The sequence below is a fragment of the Erigeron canadensis genome, chromosome 5 (assembly GCF_010389155.1).
Source record: "Erigeron canadensis isolate Cc75 chromosome 5, C_canadensis_v1, whole genome shotgun sequence".
NCBI classification, from domain to species: domain Eukaryota; kingdom Viridiplantae; phylum Streptophyta; class Magnoliopsida; order Asterales; family Asteraceae; genus Erigeron; species Erigeron canadensis.
The window spans coordinates 19679398-19696277 of NC_057765.1; the positions used below are offsets into that span (position 1 = coordinate 19679398).

General features: G+C 34.5%; 1 protein-coding gene and 1 long non-coding RNA gene across 7 annotated transcripts; one reads left to right on the forward strand and one right to left on the reverse strand.

The window, feature by feature from the left end:
* Nucleotides 1-156: 156 nt before the first annotated feature.
* On the reverse strand, nucleotides 157-7113 carry LOC122602390. 4 transcript variants are annotated; one of them, XR_006324239.1, is made up of 6 exons: nucleotides 6929-7113; nucleotides 6645-6664; nucleotides 4493-4630; nucleotides 2042-3598; nucleotides 1769-1948; nucleotides 157-454 (listed from the first exon to the last, which is right to left on the reverse strand). It is a non-coding gene; the product is annotated as an uncharacterized LOC122602390 (long non-coding RNA). The 4 variants fall into 4 exon arrangements; XR_006324240.1 differs by having other exon boundaries at nucleotides 2042-3588; nucleotides 6645-6685; XR_006324241.1 differs by having other exon boundaries at nucleotides 1794-1948; nucleotides 6645-6685.
* A 1725-nt stretch (nucleotides 7114-8838) lies between these two features.
* LOC122599942 (gamma-tubulin complex component 5-like) lies at nucleotides 8839-15576 on the forward strand. 3 transcript variants are annotated; one of them, XM_043772560.1, is made up of 17 exons: nucleotides 8840-8933; nucleotides 9003-9134; nucleotides 10010-10267; nucleotides 10365-10462; nucleotides 10543-10681; nucleotides 10772-10882; nucleotides 11053-11916; nucleotides 12000-12152; nucleotides 12221-12320; nucleotides 12403-12497; nucleotides 12994-13182; nucleotides 13270-13326; nucleotides 13395-13466; nucleotides 13748-13846; nucleotides 14580-14711; nucleotides 14803-14976; nucleotides 15049-15576. In XM_043772560.1, exons 2-17 carry the CDS (start codon nucleotides 9015-9017, stop codon nucleotides 15208-15210), a joined length of 2823 nt encoding a protein of 940 aa, XP_043628495.1. In that variant the 5' UTR covers nucleotides 8840-8933; nucleotides 9003-9014; the 3' UTR covers nucleotides 15211-15576. The 3 variants fall into 3 exon arrangements, with proteins under 3 accessions (XP_043628494.1, XP_043628495.1, XP_043628496.1); XM_043772561.1 differs by having other exon boundaries at nucleotides 8883-8933; nucleotides 9007-9134; XM_043772559.1 differs by having other exon boundaries at nucleotides 8839-9134.
* The last annotated feature ends 1304 nt before the right edge of the window (nucleotides 15577-16880 follow it).

Genomic DNA, 16880 nt, shown 5'->3' on the forward strand with positions numbered 1-16880 from the left:
CTCAAAGTAAAGGTAATTTCTTTCTAATACATTAATTAATAATGTTCACTAAAAGATACATTAATTAATGAAACTATTCAATATAACTTATTTAGTTGATGTGTTTTTTTGAACTAGCAAAACATAGTTACGACATACAGAAGCAAAGAAATTGAATTCATCAGAAAATCCGGCCTAAATAGGTTGAACAATTTATAGATAGATAGTTGGCTAGTATATATGAGCCCAACAAAGCTCCCTTGTGTGATATGGTATAACAAAATCAATTAGTGTCTTACCCTAATAGCCTGTAGGCTTTATTTATAAAGTTGAGACAAACATTAATAAGTAAAGTAAACATAAACAGCTCAAACCCAATCCATTCTTTAAGATACACTTTTAGGATCATTGGCCTATTCTTTTTTTTTTGCGCCTTATATAAAAATGACCTGAATCTCCAAAGATGTAATAATACCTGTAATATGTAAGGAGAATAAAATAAATAAAAAGATGAAAATAAATGTGTGCAAGTAAGTTATGTGGTTTCATTAAGTGTAACTTATATGAAATTCGAATGTGTGATTAGTGAATATGAAAAGATCGGTGGCAGTTAGTTAATTATTGTCATTAATATATCAATTAAGATGGAGAATGGCAAGAGTTTGAAACTGATGAAGTTCTTGTAAGAGATTTTTGTATATCTATGTATGAATGTACCTTTCATTGGTATTGTGAGTGTGTGTTCCAATTTACTTAAGTACGTAGTTCGTTATGGCTGAATTAATGTTATAGGGATATGGTGGGTTAGAGGAGTCTTTCTTTTTCAATGAGTGATGGCAAGACCAAATTGTTGAAATCTATTGAAGATGTCTTTCAAATTGTTGAAATCTATTGAAGATGTCTTTCAGTTGGATGAAGAATTGTTGAAGGCAGTTTTGAGAATGGGTATACCTACTGGTAATTGTAGTGTGGAATCTGGAAGGTTAATAACATTCCTGCGAAAGAGGTTTGAGATGGCAGAAGATGTAATTTTTGATTATAAGATGGGAGATGTTGAGAAGATACATAAGACTATGAGAGGGTGGGCATTTTCAGAAGAATTGAATCTTGTTGAATTATGGGAGCCAATGGTTTTTCTGCTTTCTACGATACAGTGGAAGTGTTGAGTGCAAGAAATGTGGATTGGCTTGGCAAGTTTCTGGAGGTAGGACCTGTTAATGAGAAACCAAATATGTGTTTAAGGAAACTTCAAAATGATATCTTGAATCGTATTGAAGTATTGAGGTATTGGTATCGACCTTTTTATGAAATTGTTGTTGATGGTGATGCTTCTGAGTTGCATAATGATGTTGATATGTCTCATGAGTTTTCTGATATTGGAGAATAAAGTGAAAGTTCAAATGTTTTTTTTGCTATTAATATGGGTTGATTATGAGACTCAACTTGCATGGTCTGTGTTTTTTTGTTTTGTGTTGGGGTTATTGATCATTCACAGTGGTGTTAATTTGATTATTGTTGATTTGACTTGGTATGTTCTATGGATTGTTTTTCATACTGTTTGGGTTGTTTACGGAGTAAGGGATGCTATTACTAAATATTAAAGTAATATACATATGAATATAAAAGTAGTGTAACTTTTGTGTTGTTATTTCTTGATTGTGCTTCAACTTGTATCATTACTATGTTGCCTTTTGAAGTGTTGAATCCTTTGTTTCAATGCACAACTTCATATTGAATGACAAAAACCATTAGTAGATTCATGTAAGATAACTATTATATGTAAACGTACCGTAATATAACTCGAGTAGTCTTACCTGGTCCTGTTAGTATGTAGTCTTTTATCTACCCGACTAATTTTGCTACCTGTTTCTTGCTGATTAGATATTTCCTGGTCTAACACTTGTGTCTAATTGGATGATTACTGAGTTTTCTTGTATCTTCATAAGGGGCGGATCTCCTTTATACAATTCTGCAAACACATAGGATCAAATGATTTGTGAGGGTAGTCTTCTTTTCAGAAAAGAATATGACCAAACATTAAACAACTGCCAGTTTTACATACCTTTTATTAGTCAGGTTGAAGTCGATCGTTTGTGCTCCACTTGTTTATTTGCGGGTCAAAGCTTTCTTTCAAGAAATGCTTCTTCCCGTCTTGCTTTCTTTCTCGGTTTGATGTGGACCACTTCGGTCTCCATTTGGTTCACAATTCCGTCACTTTCTTGCTTTCTTTCAGTTGTCAAATCTCGTATCATCTTTCTAATTGCCTTATCAGTCTCTTTCTTGTGGCTTGGTACTTTATTTCTTTATTGCAATACCACCGATCTCTTTCTTTCTTGTGAGACCATCGTTCTTGTATGTGACTACCTCTTTCTTTCTCCTTTCTTGTGGCACCTCTTCTTCTTTGTTTTTGATGAGCGTCTTTTTTTTTTCTATGCTACCATCTTCTTACATGTTTTTGCTGGTTTCATACTACGAGGGTTTTTCTCTGCAACTTTTTTCATTAGCTGACCAATTAATAGACCAGCCTTTCGGTTTTCTTGATGCTAAGATAAGAACATCACAGCTAACACAACCACTTCTGGTTCAGATCAGTCATACTTCTTCCTACTTCAGCCCCGCAGCCAGAGGGCTACTCTCTTTCTTGCCATCGACCCTCAAACCGCCCTCTTTCTAAACCTTGCTCTGATACAAAATTGTAGGTTTCACATGCCCCTCTCAATATCCTCACACACTCACAACGAAGTATATGTTAATTAGCGGAAGGTGCATATAACCTACTGCAACTGTACTATTTATAAAGACACAAAACTAATATAAAACACATGCAAATTAACCTAAGCCAGCATCCTTCTTTTCTTTCACAACAATCCCACTCTAAGCATTTAATTTCTTAAAAATCTGGTCCAACTTGACCAATTCCTTACTCATGACCCGATAGTTGATGAATGAACCGTTTAAACAAAACCCGGAACTGATTTGATCCATACTCAACCCGTAACAACACTCTTATTCTCAATCCTTGCAAGTGCATCCACATCTTTATATGTTTCCTAGTTTGTAAAAAGCTTCAAGTAGTATTTAGCTGATGATATTTGGTACTCCCTATCACTTGTCAACTATGTATTGAAGTTTCTCAAATTCCATGCAGGCAACACACATCAACCCATGTTATTCCAAAATGACCAACAAAGTTACATTTTTTCATTACAAAGGCAACAAATTCGATCATTTAGTTACTGATACTGTAAATGGATTGTTTCTCCATATGCCTTATATCTAATGGGTCAAAGAGGTAACGGAGATAAATGACTGATTGGCTAAAAAAGAAACGGGTCAAAAGTTGCCCAAAGTGTCACACTTTTACATCTAAAATAATATCATATTACAAAACTAAGTGTACTTATGTGGATGTACAACCCTAAGATTGCCAACCATGGTTAGTGGACAACACGAACACATATGTGATTCTAATCCATATGATTATAAAAAAACAATACCCAAACTGTCGAATGAAGGCATCATATGAAATTGTTTGAGCAGGCGCTTGCTATAACCTGAAGAAGTTCTTTTTTCAAAGATGTGAATTACCTTGGGAACGACTGAATTTACCTGATAAGAACTATCACCAACTAATCAGAGTTCAGCCATGTAGTGTCGGGTACAACCATAAGGGCAACGGGTAACTTTTACTACTATGGATTTGTTAGACGGGAGACCCAACAGATTGCAATATGCACACTTGTTAATAAATATTACAAACAAACTTAAAGGCCACATTGACACATTACATTTTCTATATTAAATTCTAATTAGAGTAATACCGCTAACAATTGGGAGTATTCGGGGCGGGTCACTTGAAATACAAAAAGTAATTTGTGAATAATTATGCCAATGGTTGGTCTAGCAAGAGAGTAAGAGAGAGATAGAATACCTCGTAAAAGAGTCCCAAATACTCCCAATTAGGGATGAGCAAAAATTCCCAAATCCCGTACCCAAGAGTTTCTAGACCAATGGATAAAGCATCTTATAAGTATAGAAACCTATCAACATACTCGACCAAAAACCCACTTAGAGAATGCTGACCAGATATTATCACACCAAAAAAGGTACATAGGAATCATCATCCTTGCCACCCAAATACAAATCTTGATTCCTTTATAACACCTTCTATGATTTCATAATAGAATCTAATGTATGCAAAAAATAGGGGAGTAACTTAGAAAGGGAGAGAAGCCAAGAATTATCAAAGTGTGTAGTAGTTGGTGTCTCTGTGAATAGGGTTAAAATACGTGGTTAAAAGCTGTTACATGAAATGTTATCGTTGATCTTATTAATTTTTTTTTATATAAGTAGAGTGATAACAAACAGAGTTTGTTATCCAACTGCCCAACTCTATGCAAGGGCCATATAAAGAGGTGGCTGGGGGTAAGGCTGATTGGGTTATAAGTCCAAACGGATCAGTTCACTCTTGATTCATCTATGTGAAAAATAAGTTAAAGTTGTATGGTAGTACCTGCTTTAGTGACTTCTTCTTTAGAATTCAAACCTATGATTGCAGCGATGAAAAAGGTAGTCACCTGCCCAGAAACTACCTCCACCTTGTGGTCTCTAATTTGGTGTAGTTCACTCTGAGAGTTCGGCCATGTAACTCCTGCAAATTTTGTTCAAAACGCCATTTTAGCATGTGCTTAAAAAGTCACTGTAACTGAATGTTGGCATAATGCATCAACTTATTTGTCCATTATCATTACAAATATTTGACGTTAGTCGTGACCGTAAACTATTAACCAAGAACGCCAAAAATAACATCACTTCATCACAATAAGCTATGAGAACAACACTACAAAACCAGCTTGGCTTAAGCTTTTCACAACCACTGTTCAGTCGTATCGCTCTATGACAACAGATTATATTGTATGCAATTCTGTGTAAAATTTTCAAAAAAATCTTTAACAGCTTAATTCCTACACATAAGTAAAATACGCTAAAGTCATGACCAAATCAATAATAAAATCAATTTGGCCTTATGGATACCAAATTGTTCCATTCTCATACCTTCACCAGTAGACTCAGCAAATACAAAAAAGATACATGACAACCAACAACCTTAAGAAGTCCAAAAAATAGATAACAATTAGATATTACTCTGATGTATGTTCACATAAGCTTGTCACCAAATGTTTCACTCAGTTGCTTTTGAAGTGATGTTTAATACACTATTTATCTGTAAGAAGTTAAAAATTAAATAAAAAATATCAGGACTTAACTAATCTAACCTGCCCAGTTTACCACATGTACAACCTTGCAATATACCAAGAAACTTGGAAAGACATCTAGATATATCTGATGCCAATGACCCGATGTGTAACTCAATAACCAACGTTTCTTGTTCCAGAGGGTAAAGTGACGACATTTGATGGTAGGCCATAATTAGTTATCGTACCACCAATTATGTCGCATACTAAGAAAGACATGTGTACCATTAACAGCAAAATTATAACTGGATGACGCAGTTGTTCAAATCATGTGTTTTCGATGGAGATACATGGCTAAGGCAAGAAATCGATTCAAACACAATTTTTCCACGCATGAAAAGCTTATCATCTATGCATATACTTGCAGTGCATTAAATCTTTAAACAATGACATCATATGCAACTTAAAAGTCTAATATTGCATAAGTGCATCTTATAAAAGACAGAACACCTAAAAATGTGGTACAAAATCATTTCTTATCTATTCAGAAACCCGACCGATACAAAAAAACTTGCATGTTTTGGCATGTAATCTCCCCTGCCTAGTCTGTCATCTCTAAAGCTTCAAACCAAAACTTGTTCACACAAATATAAAAGAAGGCTAATTCTTCTGGTTGTTTGATTAGACCATCTTCAATGGTCACTGTAGGGTCATGATTCGGGCAAAAAAAAAGTGGGTCAAATGGGGCGTATGGAGCAAACATGTGAAAATTTTCCAGTGTCAATAGCTACAGCCTCCCAAACCATGTTCAAGTTAAATAGTCATTATAGTAACACAATTTTGTAACTCAGCAAAAGAACTAAGTGTTTTGGGTATGATTGTCAAGCCAACCGGTAGTCCTAAATCAAAATTTTGTGCTCCAACACATACCCATTCCGATTCGTTGCCCAACCCGTTCAACCTGCCAATATATAAGTACTAAAAGATACAATTTTAAGCTTACTTGAGTACCATGAAAGTAAAAAAGAAAGTGGCGTTCCAGGAAGGCTCGTTGCTAGCCTTGATTTAAACCTCTATGAAAAATATACATATAAATTACTTACAAACATTTAAGCCTCTTAATGCATCATTGCTGTAACTGGAAATCTAAAGTGAACCATTTCAACCAAGTCTAACACTTGCCCTCAAAATCAAAAGCATTACCTCATCACACATTAAAGACGTACAATCAAATTGAAAATAAGAATGTATATATGTTTTTACATACAGGTAACAAAAAAAGTGAGCTTGAGTAAACAGATTATCATATTGAAAAAATATGAAGATTAAGATGCAGAGAATAAATCTACACAAAAAATCAAAGCCGGTATACTCAAACCTCAATGTTCATCCACTACATTCGAATCATCTTGAAGCAACAAAAAATAAAATAAAATAACGAATAGAACAAAATTAGATATAAATTGGTACCTTTCTTTGCTTCGATAGATCTAAAGATTGTCATCAAAACTCTACACTTACACAAACGCAAAAAAAAAAATTCTAAGATTAGTAAAAGAAATAAAATAATAAATAAGAAACCCAAAGATGAAACCCAAAGATGCAAAAGGTTACCTATTATTAAAACCCGAAGATGGAGATGAAGAAAGAAACTCACCATTAGATTTTTCATACATAAAAGTAAGAAGACTATTCATTAAATTTTGAAAAAAAAAATAGCTTAAGCAGTAAAAAAAAAGAAAAAACACACATACCTCGGATGGAATAATCCTGAAGATTAAGATGAGCAAGAAAAAGTTTGATCTGCAAAAGATGAATTGCCCCCATGGTAATTTTTGAGAGGATTGGAAATAAAAAGACATGACATGAATGCCATTGGTTGCTTCTTCGTCAGCCTATTCTTTAGTATAACCGTATATCCATTTAATAATCAGAGAGAATAAATTGAAACTGATAATGCATAAGATAATAGGAATTAACATTAACCTCATTACTCATTAATGTAATCCTTAATTAACATCATAAAGAGGGGCCAAACCTCTTTCAGGCTCACAACTTTATATGTATATATATAGATAGATTACAGGAATTGAAATTCCAGTTCAAGAATATTTAAACCTGTTATCAAGTTGCTGACCAAATTATATTTCCACCTCTAATATATTTTCACCGAGTACATGATTAATTAGGAAACATAAGTGTATTGCTACACTTCTATAATAGAAAATTAATTCAATATAGAATACGTCTCAGTATGATTTTGACACCTACGATGTTACTCTTTTAAATCACTTTGAAGTTCTATATCAATTATTTCATAGTGGCATGTAAGTTTTTGTGTATTGATTATTTTGTTTAGAAAAACAACTCATATTAGTTCTATACCATTTCCCTTTATGCAGATAAAAATAACTTAATGCCATCAAACAATGCGAACTAAGAAACATACAAAACATAGAATTCATACTTGGAAATAGATCGAATAACAATTCAAAATATAAATGTAATATTATAAACGAAGTATACCTTTTACTAACCATCTATGGTTGCATCTAATATAATTAAATAATAACTTATAACAACTCGCACATCACGCGGGTAAAAAACCCTAGTATATATATATATATATGAGTGTTGTTGATTTGATGTATATGAATGTGTTTGAAGAAAAAATGTCTGGGGAAGAAGATGTGTATGGAATAGAGAACCATAAATAAAGAAACAAAAAAATATTGAGTTAGTTTCAAGATTGGTCCTATTTGTGGAAAAAGATAATATTGCCCATCATGTGAGAGGCACATGATGCATTTAACGATGTAATTTTGACAAAACTGTCGGTTTGGACCATTCTTGCGAAAAAGTCACTCTTTTAGGACCAAAAATGCAACGAATGAAAAGTTTGGACCAAACGCGCAAAAAGTGTGAAAACATAGGGACCAAAAATGCAATTAGTCCATTAAATAATTCTACCAAACATCCATCATTACTTTTAAAAAACAGCGTGGTTTGGATCAGTGGTAAACACCCTGACCTTTGGAGATAGAGGTCAAGGGTTCGATCTTCATCCTATGCAAAGGCCGGAGGTCCTTTTCTATCATTTAGGTAGAAACCGAAAGCAGCCTCTCTACCTTGATAGGGGTAAGGTCTGCCTACATCTTAACCCCCTATACACCATCAAGGTATTGGGGCTCAAAACCAGCAGAAAGCGGCACTAAGCAGTTTCTTTATCCATCATTACTTTTAATATACGAGAGCAAGTACCCGCGCGTTGCGACGGTGAGATGATGGGGGTGATAGGTCATAGAGTGTGATAGCCAAATGCCTTAGTCGTACAAGCTCCGCCATTGGATTTAAAAATTCTTCGAAAGTATATCGAATGACATCTCTAATGAAAGAGCATGAAATTTTAAGAACACCGATATAATTTTTATAATTTATCGATGTACGGTTGTTGAGATAATAGATTTTGAATAAATTGGAAGAATAAATGATTTATAGAGGAGAGAAAAAACAAATGATTGATTAATATTTGCGGAGAGAGAAAAAGTGTTAGATAAATATAGAATAAAAATATTAACATTTTGAAAAAGTAAATTTTAAAACTTAAAATGTAAAATCTGCGGATTAATTTTATGCGGATTAATGATCTTAGAAAAAACAAATATGCTGCTATAATTCTCCATTCCCTCAAAATCTTCCCCTGAAAAATTTCCTTCACAAAATCATCATACTTGTTATCCTCGTATATAAAAGTGTTAGGTAATGAGATTTAAATATTGTAAATGATCTTAGGAGCCAAAATATAATCTTTTGTTCTTCTTCTGGAAGGAAGGAGATGCGATGATGTGGAGCACTACTCGACTTGCCGCCGCCATAGACAGGCAATCGGACAACTATCTTTCTAGCCACTATTCTGATCAGAGATTTTCACTTTCCCCAATACTTGATTCCGCTTCTGAGGTAATTAAGTAATTATGGATTGATTCATTTCAGTTTTAATTAATTTGTGATATTTTTTCTTCTTCTCCTTTTTTTTTTTTTAAAAAAAAAAGAACGCAATTTAGGGAACCCACATTTTGGTGAACTGAAGATTAGGCAATTTAGGGGAGTAAGTTTATTGTTCATTTGCTGTTAGTTTGTTTTGTTAAGTATGCTTTTAGGATAGGATTGCTTGTATATGTTATCGATTGCATTCATGCGGATTTGAACTCTAAACTTATAGGTTGGAATTTCTTATAAAGTTGGACCAAGCAGAGTAGCAGCATTTATAAGTAGTCGTCAAAGACTCGGGAAAACCTCTTTGGTTTAACCCCGTATAAATTATAAAGTTAGCTATGTACTTGATCGGAGGGCACACTTATGATGACAGTATCTTTAAGGAGATACTTTGATAACCAAATTTATTTTCTACTTTTTATCTTTAGGTTCTTATCGCCTATAGGAACATGGGATGCACTATTTCAATTTGGGTTCTTAGTTCAAGTGCTAAATTAGTAATCTTTAGAATTGCCATTTTGATCTATGTTTTGGTGTGAATGTTGTTCCATATTAAATAATAACTTATGTTGGTAGATATTATGCTTCTGATTGACTTTACGGGTTTACAGCATCATATTTAGCCATTTAGGTTAGAGACTCATATTTTCAGATTGGCAAGCTTTGCAAGTTCCCTTAGCAATTGTTGTATTGTGACAATTTGTTATTGGAATAATAGTTCTGTTAGGGCCATTTCTGTAATTTTTAATTATTTATTATTTATTATTTATTATAGTAGTAGTATGTGTTAATTTTTTAATTGAATGTCGGATGCTAATGTTATGGCATGACTATGATAGGTGAGAGGCGTGGTAGATATACTTCAGGGGTTATCAAGTACTTTGTTTCAATGGAAAGATAAGGAGGGATGTTATGTTGTTGCTGCTGCTAGAGATAGAGATGTTAATAATAATGATAAAATGGTTTTAGATCGTTTACTTTATACAGCTTCTTGCTTGAAATCTGTTGAGATTACCCTCCTTAATATAACCACTAAAACCTCGTCACCATCTCCGACTTTGTTTGCATTTGCTTCTGCCTCTTCTTCTTGTCTTAGGGTATCCCCACCCCCTTGTTTCTTATTTTTATTTGTGTTATTTTATATATCTATGTTTATTTCTTCATTTTATTTTCTCATGCTTTTAAACCTTTCAGAATTTACGTGATATTGCTTTGAAAGAACAAGTTAACATTACCAACCCCGACACCCCCACTTTCCCTACTATTTTGGGACTGGCCACTTCTTTAACAAGGTACTCTCTCCCTTTCCCTCCCAATCACATTACATGTTTTGCATTCATTTATATGATATCTGATGATGCCGTGCTGTTAGTCTTTGCGCAGGAGCTGAATATCTATATAAGATAGTCCATGGTGCCATTCCCTCGATTGAACATGCTCCTGCTGAATTGGCCGTTTACATTCTCGACCATCTCTATCACAATCTTAACAACGTCTGCCTTGACCCTGAGGTTGTTTGCTATTTACTAGTCTCTACCTTCTAACATTTTTGTCATCCTCATTTCCTTACTCTTATCTTAAACCATTTTTGCTATTTTCAGCAACATTCATACCGGATGCTACTCTATATTTTTGTTTCATCCTTAGTTCCTTACATTGAGGTTCTTGATTCCTGGATTTTTGAGGGGATATTAGACGATCCCTTTCATGAGGTAACTATCTCTTCTCCCTAGACTTGATGAAAGTTTAAGAATAAACTTGAGGTTCTTGATTCCTGGATTTTTGAGGTTCTTGATTCCTGGATTTTTGAGGTTCTTGCTACTCTATATATATTTTTTTTTTATGAAAGTTTAAGAATAAACTCTTTTTATTTCTTCTGCAGATGTTCTTTTATGCTAACAAAGAGATTGCAGTTGATGAAGCTGATTTTTGGGACAAGAGTTACTTATTCCGTTCAACTCAGCATATGAAGTTAGGCATGGTTCCTCTAATCACTTCCACTCACAAAAACGTGTTTGTTTCATCAAAAACGAAGGGCCAAAATGAAAGGGATTTTGTGGTTTCTCCATTGTTCTTTAAGGACATTTCCAAGGAAATCATTTCTGCCGGAAAGTCGTTGCAGTTGATACAGCATATCCCTATCACATCATCATCTACGCCACTTGATAGGAATTCTGAACGTTCCATGACTCAGCTAAGCTTGTCGGAGATTTTTTGTTTGTCCTTGGCAGCTCTTATCGGCCATGGTGATCATATGTCTCAGTTCTTTTGGAAAAATGATAAAATAGTTTCTGCAACTGAGTCTTATGAGGGAACAGAGAGCATCCCTGGTGTAGCATACTCAGATAAGATATGGTATAAATTTTTGGGTGATGCACTGCCTGCAAAAAGAGAGAATGTCGATATGAAAGGAGAGGGTATGGAGTTCGGCGTTTCATTTGAGCCCCTTGTTACTTCTAACTCTCCTGAAAATCCCACTATCACTGTATGCCAAAAGCTTCTTCAAGCAAATACTACTAATTGGAATTCATTAAACTTGTCTAAGAACTATATTCTCCCTCCTTTGAATGACGGAGACTTGAGAAAAGCTATATTTGGTGGGGCTGGTGGAGAACTTATGACAGCCAGAGGAACAGATTATGCCTTCCGTTGTACATTAGAGGACTCTGAAAAACTTCACTTTCAACACGATTTAAAGATTGTAGAAGCTTTATTTCCTTTTCCCACTATACTTCCATCCTTCAAGGTACTTATATTCTAACTAAAGATTGTACTTTCTATTCACGTAGAAAGATGATTGATGTGGAGCTCATTAGTAATCTGAAACAGGAGGATCTACTTATGTCGGAGCTTTTACCATTTCAGAAAAATGGCACTCTTTTGTCAAAAGTCCTTAGCTGGATTCAAACTGTTGAACCAAAATCTACCCCGCTTCCTGTCGTTATTTTGCGAGAATGTCTTACCTTTTACATCAAGAAGCAGGTATATTTTTATATTTAACTGAAATATGTTGATGTATGCCTTTGTAATTGTCTATTTTAATGCTTCAGGTAGATCATATTGGCAATCAGATATTGTCAAAGTTGCTACACGACTGGAAATTGATGGATGAGTTGGGAGTGCTGCGTGATGTATATCTGTTAGGCTCTGGTATTTCTTATCTTAAAGCTGTGCTATGTATTGTCTATCGCCTTGAACAATTCTGAGAGTTTTTCAATTCTGTTGGAATCAGGTGATCTACTGCAGCATTTCTTGACGGTAGTTTTTGATAAGCTGGACAAAGGAAAATCATGGGATGATGATTTTGAGCTGAACACGGTGTTGCAGGTACTACGTGTTTGCTGCTTAACCCCTGACTCCATTCATATACCAAAGCACATGTATTCTGTCTTTGTAGGTGATAAACCAAGAATTAGACTTGATTTAATGAGCCAAGAAGTAGACTTGTTTCTAATATTATCCTATCTATATGTACATGTATATATGTGCGGGACAAGTTGGTTTGGTTTGCTGGATGCAATTCTCTTTAATTAGTTTTCTCATTTTGTTCATTTAGTAATCAATGATTTAGAAAACAATATTGGTAATACATTGTCTTGCATGCTAAAGTGATAATTTTGGTTATTTCACTTAAACCGGTCTCTTGCTACATGATTCAATTTTCAGGTCTAAGTAGGTGTCCGTTAAGTTGGATTTGTAGAATTTCCATTGTTAGTGGTAACTGATTTTAAGTTTGTTGAATAGGGCATTATTATATGGTAATGTTATAGAATTCATGAGTCATGTTCTCATCCTCTTCTGGATGCTTACTAAATGACTTCAGGAATCTATTAGAAACTCTGCTGATGGCACGGTACTAAGCTCGCCAGATTCTTTAGTCGTGTCTTTAACAAAAACAGACATTAGCAGCGATGGTCAACAGACGACATCATTTCTTGTCTCGAGTCCCCGTAAAACTCGTGCAAGTGTCTCTGGAATCAATGATCTTGACTCACTAAAGTTCACATACAAGGTAACTTCATTGCTGCTTCTTTATAAAGCATTTGTTTGTATGCATGTCTTTATCTATTGTTTGAAGAATATGTATAATTTATTATAGGTTCCTTGGCCGCTGGAGCTTATTGCAAATGCTGAAGCTTTAAAGAAGTACAACCAGGTAGTTTTCTGCCATCTTTCTCTTCTTGATTTATGATTTTGAATTAATATCTATGCATTTCATGGTAGGTGATGAATTTCTTATTGAGGGTCAAACGTGCCAAGTTTGTTCTTGATAAAGCTCGAAGATGGATGTGGAAGGTGGTAGTTTTTTATTAGTATTGCTTGAAACATGTTAATTTTGATTGTCAATTATAGCTGTTGATGAAATTTTTAGGCTTATACTGCATAAAAATTGTGTTCATCATAATATATATCATTTTCTATATATAAATGGGCCTCATAATGCATCATGCGTCATGCATCTTGCATCTAAATATCTAAATAGTTTCTCATGAGTTTACATGGGAATAACATCTATTTTACTGAATGCGAGTCTATCTCTGGTTAGTGAAAGATGGTGATTTTTTTTTTCTTTTCAGGAACGAGGTGTGACGACAGTTAACTGCAAACATAGATGGTTGGTGGAGCAAAAACTTCTTCATTTTGTTGATGCGTTTCATCAATATGTTATGGACAGAGTAATTACTTTACACCTTATCATGTACATGTTTTTTTAAATAAGTCTTTCACCTTTCCTTGTGACAATGGTTTTGAGTTGTCATGATTTTTGAACCTGTTATATATAATTTGTATATATATATATATATGTTGATTGTTAGCCGATAATGATCACGGTGTGTTACATGTTTTGCCTGTCCTTGTATGTTTGCATTCTTCTGCCACCAAATTTTCAGTATTGCTTTCCTTTATGGTTTCTATTATGTGTCCACGTGAGTACATTATTAAAGCAAAGCAATCTTCCATGCGCTCTTGACTTTTCCCCTAGACTCTTGTGCGTATTTATAGAGATTGACATTAGCATGCTTTATTTGATTGGAAATTATATTATATATATATACAGGAAAAGTTCATGTGAGAATATATATTTTGTTTTTTGGTAGGAGGGATAACCCAGATTAGACTTATATATATATATAATATGAACGAATTTCTTCACATATACCATTCACATATAGAACATATCAAGTTATCATGTTATAATTTAAAGGTTCTCATGGTTCCTCCAATTAAAATGGTTCTCATCTGAACCTTTTCATATATATATATATATATCTCTGTATCTTTAGTACCAAATAAATGTATGCAGATTTTTCTTTTCGGATTTTGAAAGCTGTGCTTAGTCCTTTGGAAATGAACGTTTGTGTCTCAAGTTTTTTGTGGGACAAATATGACTAATCTGAACATATATAGGTATACCACAGTGCGTGGCGTGAGTTATGTGAAGGTATGGCAGCAGCTGGATCTCTTGATGAAGTGATTGAAGTGCACGAGGCATACTTGCTGTCAATTCAACGCCAATGCTTTGTAGTTCCGGACAAGCTGGTTAGTAAGATCTTTCTGTTGGTTTTGCTTGCATTTTACAGAAGTAGTAGTATGGGAAGCGATGGATGGTTTTTATTTTGTTGATGCACAGTGGGCATTAATTGCGAGCCGGATCAACAGTATACTTGGACTGGCATTAGACTTTTATTCAGTCCAGCAGACATTAAGTAGTGGTGGAGCAGTTTCGGCAACTAAAGCCAAATGTGAGAAGGAAGTAGATCGCATTGGGAAACAATTTGATGATTGCATGGCCTTCCTTCTCAGGGTACTCATCGAATTTCACTGTCTTTTGCATCTGGGTGCTTATTATTTATATTATTACACTTTTTAATTGCAGGTACTATCATTCAAGCTTAATGTGGGTCAATTTCCACATTTGGCAGATTTGGTTACCCGAATTAATTACAACAACTTTTACATGTCTGATTCTGGAAATTTGATAACCGCTCCTGGTTCTGACTCTATTAATTTTAAGTTGGCAAAGACCATTTCAGTTTAAAGATGCATTGGTCTCTTTTTGTCCTGAATTTCCAAGTTCTTTAGAGATGGTGATCAATCCCTCAAGATCTGAAGATGTATCTGCAAAGTTCAAATGAATTAATGAGAGAGACAACAATGGCAGTAATATAGTGTGTGTATATTGTATAACAACGAACATAGTATTACCATCTTCATAATTTTCTTTCTTTCTCTCAGTGTTTTTAATGCATTCATTCGAAGTTTACATTGGTTCAGAAAAATATTTCGTGCATAAAACTAGGGTGCATAAAACTAGGGTTAGCTTGGGTCGGTTTTGGTCTAAAACCAAAACCCAAACCGAAGCATTTGGTTTTTTTAAAATAGAAACCGATGAATTTAGTTTTGATTCGGTTTGGTTTGTCGGTTATTTGGTTTCGTTTGGGTCGTTAAAAGAAAATTGATTTGTAAACTACACGTGTAATTATTTTATCACAAATCTTAAAGTTAATATATTTTTAGCTTGTAATCGTTGTGCCAAACTTGGTAACATTATTTTCTTCATATCATAAAACCAAATACAATACCATTTCTAAATTACTCAACTATTGTTGCCGAGCACTTCCAGGTAATTACTCATGGTAGGGATGTGCACGGGTCAAAACCCGGCCCGAACCGGCATGACCCATGACCCAAGAATACATGAAAAATGAAACCGTGACCCGGCCCGTTGATATCGCGGGCGGGTCGGTTCAGACACAGGTTTTACCGGGTCGGGCTCGGGTTTCAAGGGTTGACCCGAAAAACAACATCTTCAAAGGCTCGTATGTGTTTCATCCTTTAGGTTTATTTTTTTCAATCATCTTCTTCATGCTCTCCAATATGTGTTTTTTATATAGAAATAGTGTTATGAAAGAAATATAAATTTGGTGGTTGTTGATTGTTTTAGAAATGAGAAAGTTTGGAATACTTGCTATCGATCTTTTCACATAGTGCTTCGATGATTTAATGAGATCTTTTTTGTTTCAAAAAATGGTTTGTTCATAATATCATTGTTTATTGATAGAGAGATGGTTGGAGTAATGGTTGGAGGGTAAAGAATGTGGAGTGGATTTATATTTGTTGGAGTATACGGGTATTATAATATAATAATAAATAATTATAAATGCGATATACATCATGTAATATATTAATCATATTTAATGAAGATGTCATATAGAAAAAGGACAAGTAACTGTACTTTTGAGTTCCCAAAGTCTTGTTGTCACCATACAATGCAAGGTGCAAGGTAGCTGTCAATATTCTTTAAACTTTGTTTACATTTCCAACGGGTCTTTTTGAGTTTACTTATTGAATCTGTATTCATTTATTTATTAGCTTTTACTCTTCTTCTTAAAAAAAAAACCATATGTCCATCTCATACTCTTCTACAACGCACATATATAAGCTAATTATATACATATGCGAACATATATACTCATATATATGGAATAACTCGTTTGAAGGCAAGAAAAAGTACAGATTTCGGGTTTTGGCCGGGTTTATCGGGTTTTGCCGGTTTTGAACCGGCCCGACCCGAGAACCGAAAATCCATTAAAAGCTGAACCGAAACCCGGCCCGTTAAGCACTCGGACGGGTCAGGTACGGGCGGGTTTGAGACGGGTTGCGGAATTACGGATCGTTTGCTCATCCCTAACTCATGGTAATGTTAAT